General features: G+C 38.4%; 1 protein-coding gene across 7 annotated transcripts in view; it reads right to left on the reverse strand.

Annotated features, from left to right (window-relative positions):
- KLHL2 (kelch like family member 2) overlaps positions 1–12,928 on the reverse strand; it is a 122,325-nt gene that overhangs the window by 68,540 nt on the left and 40,857 nt on the right. For 5 of the 7 annotated variants that reach the window (XR_013532829.1, XR_004740540.3, XR_013532828.1 and 2 more), the window contains one exon: positions 10,375–10,496. The exons of the other annotated variants lie outside the window; for them this stretch is intronic. Coding sequence is in view for 2 of the 5 variants with exons in the window: in XM_002745256.6 (XP_002745302.1) it covers positions 10,375–10,496 (122 nt within the window). In the remaining 3 variants the exon portion in view is untranslated. The remainder of the gene's footprint in view (positions 1–10,374; positions 10,497–12,928) is intronic. 7 annotated transcript variants of the gene reach the window in all.

The following is a 12,928-nucleotide window of genomic DNA, read 5'->3' on the forward strand; positions in this document are numbered from 1 at the left end:
ATTTATGCACAATAACATATATTCAGTCACATCTCTGTTATTTATGAAACTTTTCTCTCTCACACTCCAGTAACTTACAGATAAATTTTCCAATTCTTTTGACCACACTACATAGTAAGACTTTTTACCTCACAACCTAGAACTCAAAGTTTCACAAAACATGCAGACTTGCTAGCATCTGCTATTTTCTGAAATAGACTTTAGGCTTGAATAGCATTTCCTACTCTTGCCTTGAATTTTTCTCTTAAATGCTATTAATGACCTACTAAGTTTATTTCTTGACTCATTAGTTGATCACCATCCACACATGAAAAACAAAAATGCTGCCATAAGGCCTGGAGATGCAGCTCCACAATGCTACTTCCTTTCTCCTTTCTCCAAAAACCCCTGCTCCTTGGAAGCACACATCCTCTCACCTATCTTGTTGGGACTATCTAAGGACACCTCATTCACTCCTATTCATTTACAGATGACTTTTTATTTCCTGGCCAACTTCCTCTGATATACCAAGATGGTACAGGTGGTTCTAAATCAAAGATTTAGTATGGTACTTCAATCACCCCAGAGTCCTGTCTCCATGCTAACAACTCAAACACACACGAGAGAGAGAACTTTCTAAAACCTAAATCACCATTCTTTCCACCACAACTTCTGACAATTTTTGATAGCATAAATACCAAATAGAACATCTCAGTTTCCTGAGTTCCAACTACCTCTTCCTCCTCCACTCTTTCTCAACTACCCACTCATGTAGTCTTGTTCTAGACTTTCTTACTCCAGAATAATTTTTAAAACATGGAGTAGAGCCAATCTCCCAGTCAACCTCAGCCTAGATTAGCTGATCCTCAGCCAATCTGCAAATCTATAAATGATTTTTTATTAAGCCACTAAGCTTTGGCTACTTTGTTCTGTGGCATTTTTGTGGCAATAGCTAACTAACACATTCATCATCTTTATACCTAAGTATAAGTGGTTTAACGTGGCTGAAGAAAATCATACAACCATTCTACATGATATTTATGACTGCAAATCACCCAACATGGCCTGACAATTCGACTACACTTCACTAGTAAATTCACCTCCATCCTTTACAACACAAGTATTAACATCTTTAGCTCTAATCTCCAGCATCCCTTTTTGTCATCTTCCTTTTGGCTGATTACCTGCCACAGCCTTTATAATTATATACAAGCTGATAAAATACCTACCTTTCCACCATCCAAGCCACTAACTTGCATCTGACAACACAGTCTGCCTTCCCTCTGGTTAACAATCGGAGAAGTTTTCCTGCTCCCATCTAAGATAAACTCCTTCATTGTGTTTCAGATGCCAATCTCTCTCACTTTTGCAATTATATCCCTTCTTTCTTTCTCCCCTTTGTCACATCAACTTTCACTTTTCTACTAGGTTATTCTAATTAACATATAAACATGCCTTAAAATATTACCCATCAAAAAACAAAATGAAACAAGAAAACACCCTTAAACTCATCATCCCCTCAGCCAGCACACACTCTCCCCCTTCATAGCAAAAGGCATTTGAAGGAACTGTCTGTACTGAGTCCACTTTTTCTCAGTCAACTCCAAACCAGTTTTCATTCTTACCATCACATCTAAATAGCTTTTCCAAGGTCACTAATGACCAGTGTGACTATATAATTTATCATCCACACTGGAACATTTCTGAGTAAAATAAACACTCATCAGACAAGACACCAGATTAATAGGCATAAAATGGGACTGTGTCAGGCACCTACACTGATAAGGCTCAATTCACTTTCCTGACGTATCAGGAATATCTGACATAACCAAACACCTTCTCCTTGAAGCACTTTCTTCTCTAGAACTAGCATTCTGTGACACCACACACACCTGGTTTTCCTCTTATGTCACCAGCTACTCCATCTCCCTCATCTGCTCATCTAAAATCTGGAATACCCCAGATTATATCTTTGGCTTGCTTGCTTTCTCTATCTATACTATCTCTCAAAGCGACCTCATCCACTTCAATATGCCACCAATATGCCAAATCTACCTCTCCAACCTGACCCCTCCCATCACAGAACCAACCTACTCAGCATCTCCACTTAAAAGTCCAACTGGTAAAAGTTAACCAAAATAGAACCAATAATTCCTAACACCCAAAAAATGTGTCCCCATTCCATGCCTTCACCATCTCAGACAACAGCACCATAATCTACCCAGTTGCTCAGGCCAAAAACTCAGGAGCCATTCTTTATCATTCTCCTTCCTCCATCCCATCATGCAAATCCATTAGTAAATTCCATTGGCCCTACCTTCAAATATCTCCCAAATCTATTGTTCACTATCTCAGGCCAACAATCCAGGCCCAAGCAACTAGTCTCTCACTTAGCCTATCCCAACAGGTATCTAAAGGGCCTCCAACTTCTTCTACTACCCCCACAGTCCATCCACACAGCAGATGGGAAAGGGGAACAAGCTGTCTAAAAAATAAACTCTCTGCCCAAACTACAACTGAAACAAAATCAAACCTCCTTATCATAGTCTACAAACCCTGCTTTGTCTGGCCCTATCAACCTTTCTAATCTCATCTTCTCCACTCTCTCATTTTACTCTGCTCAAATAATAATCATCCTTTTCTTTCTGGCCCATAAAACATGCCAAGTTTATTTGCATCTCATGTCCTTTGCTCTTTCTGCTAGGAATGTTACTTTTATATCATTCCCTTCTCTTCACTCAGGTCTCTGCTCAAATGACTCCTCCCCAGAAAATGATAATGTAAAATTCACCGATTTCTCTATCTGTGGGTGTATTATTTGTCTCATCCCTACCCCTCCTCTGCAATGTAAAGCCTTTCAAGATAGGGGCCTCATCTGTCCTGCTGGACATTGTAATGCCAATGGTTGGAACAGTGTCTAGCATAGAACAGATACCCCATAAATATTTAATAAACTATCGATTGAAAGATGGAATTCATCAAGATCAATACCAGCGGTGAAAAAAGAGGCAAGCTCAACAGCTTAGATATAAGGAAGGGAAAGGGCAAGCCATGTATACAAAGCAGTAAAGTGGCTCTTCATCCTTAACTGATCTGGCCTGATCCAGCTACAGATCTTAAAAGTCTTACATCTTCCAAGTACAGTTCAATTCAATCCTAAACTAATCCTGACCAATACCACAAAACTTATTGGGCACGTAATCTGTGTTTACAACCTGGCGTTAATCTTGCTGCCCTAGATGTGGTATGCTCTGCTAAGTACCCTCATGCTTGCCAAACCACAGTGTGAGTCCTAATGCCCCACATAACAAGCCCCAGATCCTGGGTTTGCTACCAGTTTCCTGTGAAAATACAGACCCTCCACAATCTCAAACTTACTTGGTTGTGGTCATTAGAATTGCTCAGCCCTTACCAAGTCTCTCTCTCTTTTTTTTTTTTTTTTTTTTTTAATTTGAGACGGAGTTTTGCTTTTGTTACCCAGGTTGGAGTGCAATAGCGAGATCTCGGCTCACCGCAACCTCCGCCTCCTGGGTTCAGGCAATTCTCCTGCCTCAGCCTCCTGAGTAGCTGGGATTACAGGCACGCGCCACCATGCCCAGCTAATTTTTTGTATTTTTAGTAGAGATGGGGTTTCACCATGTTGACCAGGATGGTCTCGATCTCTCGACCTCCTGATCCACCCACCTTGGCCTCCCAAAGTGCTGGGATTACAGGCGTGAGCCACCGTGCCCGGCCCTACCAAGTCTCTTTCTAGACAAGCCAGAAACTTAAGAGCTGCAGGATTGAGTGTTCACCTAGGGCAGCTCTTCCTGGATAAAGGCACTGCCGTCAGCTTGACAGTAGATGCCACCACCACTACCAATATCACGAAAGTCCTGTTGCCAGGATCTCTGCAGCACTGAATTTGTAACTCACATCTAAACATTTCAGTTTGGATTGCAAGCTACCCTCAGTTTTTTGTTGTTGCTATTTTGAGATGGAATCTCACTCTGTTGCCCAGGCTGGAGTGCAATGCGCAGTCTTGGTTCACTGCAATGTCTACTTACCTGGTTCAAGTGATTCTCCTGCCTCAGCCTCCAGAGTAGCTGAGACGACAAGTGTGTACCACCTCACCTGGCTAATTTTTGTATTTTTAGTAGAGATGAGTTTCACTATGTTGGGCAGGCTGGTCTTGAACTCCTGAGCTCAGCTGATCTGCCCCCTTTGGCCTCCCTCTCAAAGTGCTGAGATTACAGGCATGAGCCACTGGTGCCTAGCCTACTCTCAGTTTAAAATTTACTTTTTAAAAATGTTATAAACAAAACAATAACAAACAAACACACACACACACACACACACACACACAAAATACTTGTTGAGTACTTGCCCCCCCCAGGTCAGCGCTCCTACTCCTAGCCCCATTCATCTCTGGCTCAAGCTCCAATGTCAATCAGGCTTTTAGTGACATCCCAGCACATTTCACTTCTACAAAAACAAGTTATCTAATGACTGATGTTCCACAGCTCTTAGATAAGAAAGAATTGCATTATCCACCTTTTATAGACAACGAAATAAGTCTCAGAGAGGTTAAGCAACTTAGACAAGATCACATGGCATTTAAATAGCAAAGCCAAGAGCCAAACCCAGTCTAAGTATATAGTCTATTTATTACGCTTTTTTCCCTGTTCATTTTTTTTTTGTAGCACCAGGACCAAGTACTTAGCAGATACTCCATCAATGTCTGTTTAACTGATAGGTTGCCTTAAACATCCATTTTTAAAACAAATCTCCACCTAATGGGAATTTCATTTCAATGTTTATCCACACAATATAGACATACACACAGCAAAAGCACTCTTCACCAACCTCCACTTTACCTACTCAGCTGATGAACCAACTCTCTTCATGCCGTCAGTAAGTACACTCTACTGTGCTTGCACACGTCTGTTCCTCCAGCTGGGATACGTTTTACCAACTCATACATGTTGGATTTGCTCTCACATCTGTTTATGACACTTGCATTTATTGAAATTACATAATTTAGGTAAATGAATTCAATGAAATGTGAATGTAAAAAGAGCTCTTTCTATGAAAACTAAGTTGGCTGCTTTGGAGTGGCTTGATCAATGTGTTACTGGAAAAAAAATTAAATGATTTCAATCCAGTTAGACATGGGAGGAATGAAAGAGAAACTGTATAATTCAAAGAAGATTTTGCACTGAGATTTCTTTTCAAGTATCTCATTTCTTGCTGCACTTAAAAAAAAAAGCCTGGAAATTATAGTTGGTGCATGATTATGGTGTAGGTTTTGCAAAAAAGGATGTGTGGGTCTCAAAACAACTGATCGTACATAGTTTTACAAACAAAGACTGGCATACAATTGTAAAACTACATGTCCCAGGTTAAAATATTTAGGGTATTCTGTTTCGGTGATTTCTCTACTTTGACAGGCATTTTAATGATTAAGCCAACTTAAAACTTTTTCAACTATGTCAACAGGCCTGGTACCATGTCAGCCACTCCCTATGATGTCCCTCTTTTGGGAACATGCAGAGTAAAACACTGTCTATACAGCATACTCCTAGTAGCTCTGGTGTGAAGCAAAATAAAAACAACCTGCCCTACGCCACCAATAAAATGGACACACAATGTTGAATTTTCTACTATACTGAAATTGTGTTAATATTTAGTCTACTACTAATAATTGATTTTAGATACGCCTTTAAAAAAACTCTCATTTAAATTCTGTTTTATTTCTAAAGAGATGTTTCTGTCTCAAATAATTCCAATTCATCCAACATGTTTCATGAACTTTTAAAAACCCATCCAATCAAAATGGTCAGATGTTTCTCAATTTCTTCTAGATGACAAAAAGTTCTAACATAGAATCTGTAAATGAATACTCACAATATCAGTTTAGGAATGAGAGCAGTTACTTTCATGGGCACTGTTTATTAACATTATCACCTTTGTTTTCAACACTTATATCAAGTGAAAAACTCTTACCTTCTTTTAGCAACCCAACCAAATACCCAAAAGCTGAGCAGTCAAACACATATAACAAAACTACAAATTTAGCAATGAAGTAAATGCTTTAAAAAATTCAAGATCCTTTAGGATTCTCCAAAAGTATTAATTAATACATCTAATGATGTCACATATATTTTGAATAATTTTTGGATCATGAAAAAAAATTTCAGTTATAGAGACATTTACATTTTTGAATTTATAAATTCTTTGTAAGCAATACTACTAGTTAATGACAATAGTTGCCGTGTGATATTGAACAAATTAGTTAACCTTCTTAAACCTATGTCTTCAATCACAAGATTAGGGTAATATTTACCTTATATGGAGGCAAAAACATCAAATGAGATACATATAAAATGCCTAGCATATAGCTGGAGATATATCCATGTGAAAATCCTTTATACACACCCACTTACATATTTATATTTTTTATATCTAAAGCCAAGTATTCTTAGCTGAGAGCAGTGGCTCATGCCTATAATCCCAGCACTTGGGGAGGCCAAGGTGGACAGATTGCTTGAGGTCAGGAGTTCAAGAATTGTCTGGCCAACATGGGGAAACCCCATCTCTACTAAAAATACAAAAATTAGCCAGGCATGGTGGTGCGTGTCTGTAGTCCCAGCTACTTGGGAGGCTGAGGTGGGAGAATTGTTTGAACCTGGGAAGTGGAGGTTGCAGTGAGCCAAGATCATGCCACTTCATGATAGCCTGGGCAACAGAGCAAGACTCTGTCTTAACAAAATAAAAAGATTTAAAAATTTAAAAATAAAGCCAGTATTCTTAAAAGTAGGAGGAGGGGCAAGCAGTAAGGTACACAAATTCTCTGAAAGTGTATTGAAAATGTATGCAAAACTTTGTATAGATAAGCTAATGTGCCCTTTCCTGAGGAAAGCATCCAGAGTTTTTCATCAGATTCTCAAAGGAGTCTATAACCACCAAATGACTAAGAGCATACTTTTCAATAGCTTTGGGCTGTATTTTCTCTATTTCCTAGATTTACGCAGTTCATAAAGTTTACTTCGAAACTCTAAGACACAAGTTAAATTTTAATTCATTCAACAGCAACGACAAAAAAGCTGAATTACAACTGTAGTCATAGGTAAAATACTGGTTCTCCTTTTACCTCCCTTTAAAAAAAAAAACCCTGTAAATTCATTTAGCTCAAATTATCCTCCAACTTTGCCATAAATGAAACCAAGTATCCAAACTTGAAACCAAAGTTTAAAAACCTAAACAAATGAAGAAACAGCAGCAGCAGCACAGGCAAACACACAAAAAACTGGGAAATCTGGAGTGGACAAGAATTAAAGCCCTACTGCTTGTATAAATCAGAAGGGACTATAATAACAGTAGACCCTTCTTTGGAGTTAATTTTTTTAATTACTTATTCCCTCATTCTGACTCCACGTTAACAACCACCACTTCAAATATCTATTATATTGCTTAAAATTACTGTAATAAGGAAACCATATGGTATCATGGAAGAGACCTTACCTTAGGAATCTGGGAAACCAGGATTATAGCTCTGTTCTGTCACCAACTGACTGCCAACAGATGGCTGGACCTCAGTGTTCCATGGCACAATGATTCTACACCAAATCATGCAATCCCAAAGATACTTTCTAGCCCAAGATTGTACTTTATTGCTAAAACAGAAACTTACAAAAGAGAGGTCACCTGGAAAGATCTGAGTCTAGGTCTATTTAGAAAAATATACCACCAACAAGAAACATGAATTGAAAGTTCTGTTCCCACTGTCAGCAGCTTCAGGACATATAAACTCAAGAGCATGGTTTTCAGTTAGGGCCACTTAAAACTTCAGCTTAACATGAATAACACCAGACACCTCCACCATACTGCTTCTTTAAGGTGGACAGTACAAGAAAGATTTAACAAAGTACAGACAGACAAAACACACACACACACACACATACACACACACAACAGAAAAGAAGAGTTTGGTGTCTCTTGATATATATAGTCTTATTTTATATTTCATTGAAAAACACCTGTTATGGAAAAAGTAGCTAATTTTAATCAAATTTATTTCTAAACTGCCTTTTCCAAAACAACTATTTTTCAATGGAAAATAAAACTTTACATACCCAGATACCCCTATGCTGAAGAGATATCCCTCCCACTCTTGAAAGCAAAAAAGCAACACAAATGTTAAACATTTAATAAGTCTGCCAAATGTATCTCTTAGAATGTATTCCTGCATATTCTAAAAGCTAAGCAATATACCCAAGAGGCAAATTAGCATGGCAAGAGTTTTCTGAAAGGCTGTGATGACTAATATTTCAGGCCTAGAACATGATAGTTATTAAAAGAAACATGAGAGGCGTTCTCCTAATTCCTAATAGGCCAATATCCCCACCACAAGAACTACTACAAACAGCATTCAGGGCTGAATTCACACGGTTTAGTCTCTAAGGCTTAAAAGATTTTTCTCAATTTTCTCCCATGTGACCCATTATGTGAACCAAATAAATCAGTTAATTCATTTGTTGAAGGTCAAATATAAGGGAATAATGAGGTCCACACTCTAAAATGAATAAAGATAATGAACAAAAAGAAACCAAGATAAACTCCTGTTGAAAATAATGCCCTAGAATCTAACAAATAGTCTAAACACACCTAAAAGACCAGAAAAAGATGATATATTAGTACAGTGACCTCATGACATATACCAAATACTTTCTTCCATGTTAAAAAAAATGTTCTTCTAGCATCTGATGTACACATTGAGAAACAACCCCAATAATGACCAAGGTTTTTCAAATGCCTTACCTCATAACTGGAACTTCCAAGCAAAGGCTAATGAGGCCATCTGGGAAAGATGACCAGGAAGCCTTACTACTGTGCACATTTCACATGGAACAATCGATAGCATGTCTTAACAAGTTAAAGTGCAAATATTTCAGTCTCTGAATTCATTTTGTAGCATATGTCAACTAATTAGAAGAGATAAAGATTGGGCCCACAATTTCCTATTTGTACAAGTAGAATTTATAGATTACTTCCTAACAATTTAGTCCTAGTTATTTTTGTTGTCCTCAAAACAGTGTCCCTGTTGGAAGGAACATAAATAAACACACATTTTCACATGGCAATTTGGCACTGCTATCAAAACATTAATATATACATGTATTCACTCTTTGATTCACCGATTCCATTTTGAGGAATCCAGTTTATAAAATTTTGGGATGCAAATAAAAAAATGTCCACAGATTGCACTGTTTTTATAAAAGTGAAAAATCATACATATATATAGCTGATTAACATGAGTTAGATCCATAAATATTAATGTGTGAAGACCTCTAAGACACTGTTCAGTTCAAAAAGCAAGTTTCAGAACAAGTATAGTATTTATCATGTAAAAAAATTGTGTGTACATGTTTGTGTGAATCAATGCATGGAAAATGGTCTGAAGGGATTTACAGTAGATAACAGAAGCTACCCTCCAGGGAAGAAGAGTGACACTCTAGGGAAGAAGAGCAAATCAATGTATGTAGACTGGGGTAGGTTCAAAGAGAAGGACAGTTTTTAAAGAGGTATCTTCACCTTTTACTCACATCCACCTGTATTATTTAAACATTTATGTAACACACATAAAACACTTGTTCTCTATAGAAAATAAGACGCAATGTCAACTTTTAGCTAAACCCCAGAATCACTTAAAGAGGATGCTCAAATAGTAAAAGAAAGAATAGACTGGGCATATGGTGGTTCAAACCTATAATCCCAACACTGGGAGACTGAGGAGGGTGGATCACTTGAGCCTAGGAGTTTCAGATCAGCCTGGGAAACATAGTGAGACCTCTCTACAAAAATTAAGAAAATTGGCTGGGGGTAGTGGCACATACTTGTAGTCCCAGCTACTTGGGAGGCTGTGGATGGAGGATCACTTGTGCCTGGGAGGTCAAGGATGCATGATCCATAATCATGCCTCTGCACTCCACCCTGAGTGACAGAGCAAGATCATGTATCTTAAAAAAAAAACAAAACAGAGAGAGAGAGAGAGAAATAAAGAATATTGGCAGTCAAAAACATTCTTTGTAGACTATACCCTTCAAAAGAATAAAGAAAAATTGTGGGCAGCATCAATCAACAGTTATAAAAGAATATGACACTGTTTTCACGAAAGAACAAGCATCTCTCAAAGAACTAAAGGATGTGTATCTTAGAACTTAAAGAATATAAAAGAAACTGAACTCAAAAACATTACTAAAAAGATGTAATCATTCCAAATATTTTTTAGAGATACAATTTTAACAATGAATCATATTATTTTGGTGCAAAATGTATACTGTGTGGGTATGCTTTTTTTAATTTTAAAAAACTGTACGCATAAAGAGCTAAACGGTGTAAAGTATTTACTCTTACCTGTACATTTTCCTCTGTAACCTGAATTTCTGCAGTGTAAACGTAATCAATTAGCATCCTCAGGGTCCAGCCATCTACCTCTTTTATTCTAACTCTCTTTGCTCGGCTTTCACTCATCTCACCTAAAACACAAAGGAACAAGAGTGATGTTACAGCAAGACACTGCTGTGGAAGTTCTAGTGCCAATACAGACCGATACATCTTCTTGCCCCTCACTGTACTCAACAGGCAGCAAAATCAGCTACTTTTTGCAGGCCGAAAACACTCCCCTTTCTCTTCCAAAAGCTTACCGGAGCAAATCATAAAATGTACTTTTGTTACCTACTTGTACCTGAAAATCATATCACAACAAGGAATGTGTATAATGTCCAGCAGCATAAACTATTCTTGTGGCTGTATGATCAGTAACTGAGGCTGTCCCTGCTTTTGGGCATTTGTTGTCTTTATGGATTTCTAGTCACAACCAGAAGAGTAACCACATTACTGCCTTTGGCTAATGGCAGTGAATGCCTGCTGAAAAGGACCCACCTGGTTAGCATTACTTCTTCAACAAACACGCAGATGCCTGTTGGGGCATGCATGGCCTGCACAGACACACAGGCTCCACCCTCAGTGAGAGGTCACAACCCTCATGAAGGAGACAATGAGAAAACAAATTACTTATGATGTGGAGGGAATGCAAGGCAAAAGAGGAATCACATGCGGGTTAGTAACAAAGCTTGTTACAGAGATCTTCTAGCTCAGGTTCCGTTCCTGTTTGTCATCTACAGCAACTGCATGCTGAAGCCATTTCCATACCAACTTTATTACTAAAACCAGGTATCCTTCTACTGCCAGCTAAAAAAACAGTACAAGAATTCATTCCTAATACCCACTTGTGGAAAGAAATAGGGAAGGAGAAAAGAGAAGGGATGGTCCCTAAGCAAAAGAGACTTGGGAGAATAGGAGGTAGGTTTAAGCACCTAGGTGTGGACCATGTACTATGATACAAGGAGACACAAGCAACTGAATGGGAGTGGGGAGGAATTCAATTAAAAAGGCAGTCGCCCAGGCAGTGGCTCACACCTGTAATGCCAGCACTTCAGGAGGCCAGGGTGGGTGGATCACCCGAGGTCAGGAGTTTGAGACCAGCCTGACCCATCTCTACTAAAAATACAAAAATTAGCCCGGCATGGTGGCACACGCCTATAATCCCAGCTACTCGGGAGGCTGAGGCAAAAGAATTGCTTGAACCCAGGAGGTGGAAGTTGCAGTGAGCCGAGATCGTGCCATTGTACTCCAGCCTGGGCAATATGAGCAAAACTCTTTCTCAAAATAAAAAAAGAAAAAAAAAGGGCAGTCTAAGAGTAATGCTGAAGGCCATGGGAAAAAAAGATTTGGCTCTAGAATTCACTAGGTTTTAAAGATAAAAGAAGCATGAGAACATGCCACCATTTATCATCTTCACTTTAACCTAGCATATACTGTTAAAAAATAACATGGCTTCAAGATTTCTTGAAAGCTTACTTCTTTTTCAGATACAATGCACTGTCAGTGACCACAAACTATCAGAAGAGTCTATGGGAAATCATAATTACACAAAATTCCTTTGTAAACACAAACCCTGGGAGAAGAGAAATAACAATAGTGGTGTACGATTAACTGTGTGCTTCCCTGGAGATTATCTCTGACAAGATCTCAGAAAGAAGCTGTTCACCTCAGGGCTAAAATAGCTCAAAAACTACCCTGCTACTTCCCAGGAAGAAAAACACCTCTCTGTATTAGGAGAGTTAATGAGAAAGATGTACCTACACCTACGTAGCAGGAAAAAAAGGGGACTGAGTTATACGTCTGTTACTACAGCAAATGTTTTTCCCCTGCTTGCAGAAGGCGGGTAAAAGGAAGGTCAAGGAATATAGAAAAATAAGTCTTCATCCGCATATAAGGAGCCTTCCCCTATCCTATTCTTGCTGGATCCTGTGGCTAGTTAGGGTTTGTATAATCTGAAGACTCTTTTGTGCCAAAAGTTAAGACATTCTGGTGATTTCCACTTGGATTTTAGACAAAGGCCATAACCAATTCATCTACAGGGCCCCAATAATATGCAAAGCCCTTCAGGGCCTGGGGTAACATGAGCACAAAGCCACGCAGCCAGTACTCAGTCAGGCGTGACTTAGCTTAGACAAAATGAAGTGGGACTTTAATTTACATGGATCACTGAAAAATAATTAGTCCTCTGCCAATAAGATGCGTTTTGTTAGTTCAAATATTTATGTGTCATTTTTAAGAATGTTCTCCCCAGAAAACTGTATTTGCTTCCAATAAATTCAGTCTCAATTATATACTGTTTTGAAAACGTTTTAATATGTTTTATTTTACAAAAACAGTAAGAAAAAAAACTTACCATGACTGCATTACTGGTTTAAAAATTCTAATTACTATGAATCAAAGCACATACTAAAGAGAACTGTACAAGTTATTTATAGCTAACTCCAGTTGTTACATATTACCTTAGTTATTGCCCTTTGTTGTGTTTTTAGAGGAAATCTTTGAACAGTATGGCTTTGTGAGATTT

The sequence above is a fragment of the Callithrix jacchus genome, chromosome 3, assembly GCF_049354715.1.
Source record: "Callithrix jacchus isolate 240 chromosome 3, calJac240_pri, whole genome shotgun sequence".
Taxonomy (NCBI): Eukaryota; Metazoa; Chordata; class Mammalia; order Primates; family Cebidae; genus Callithrix; species Callithrix jacchus.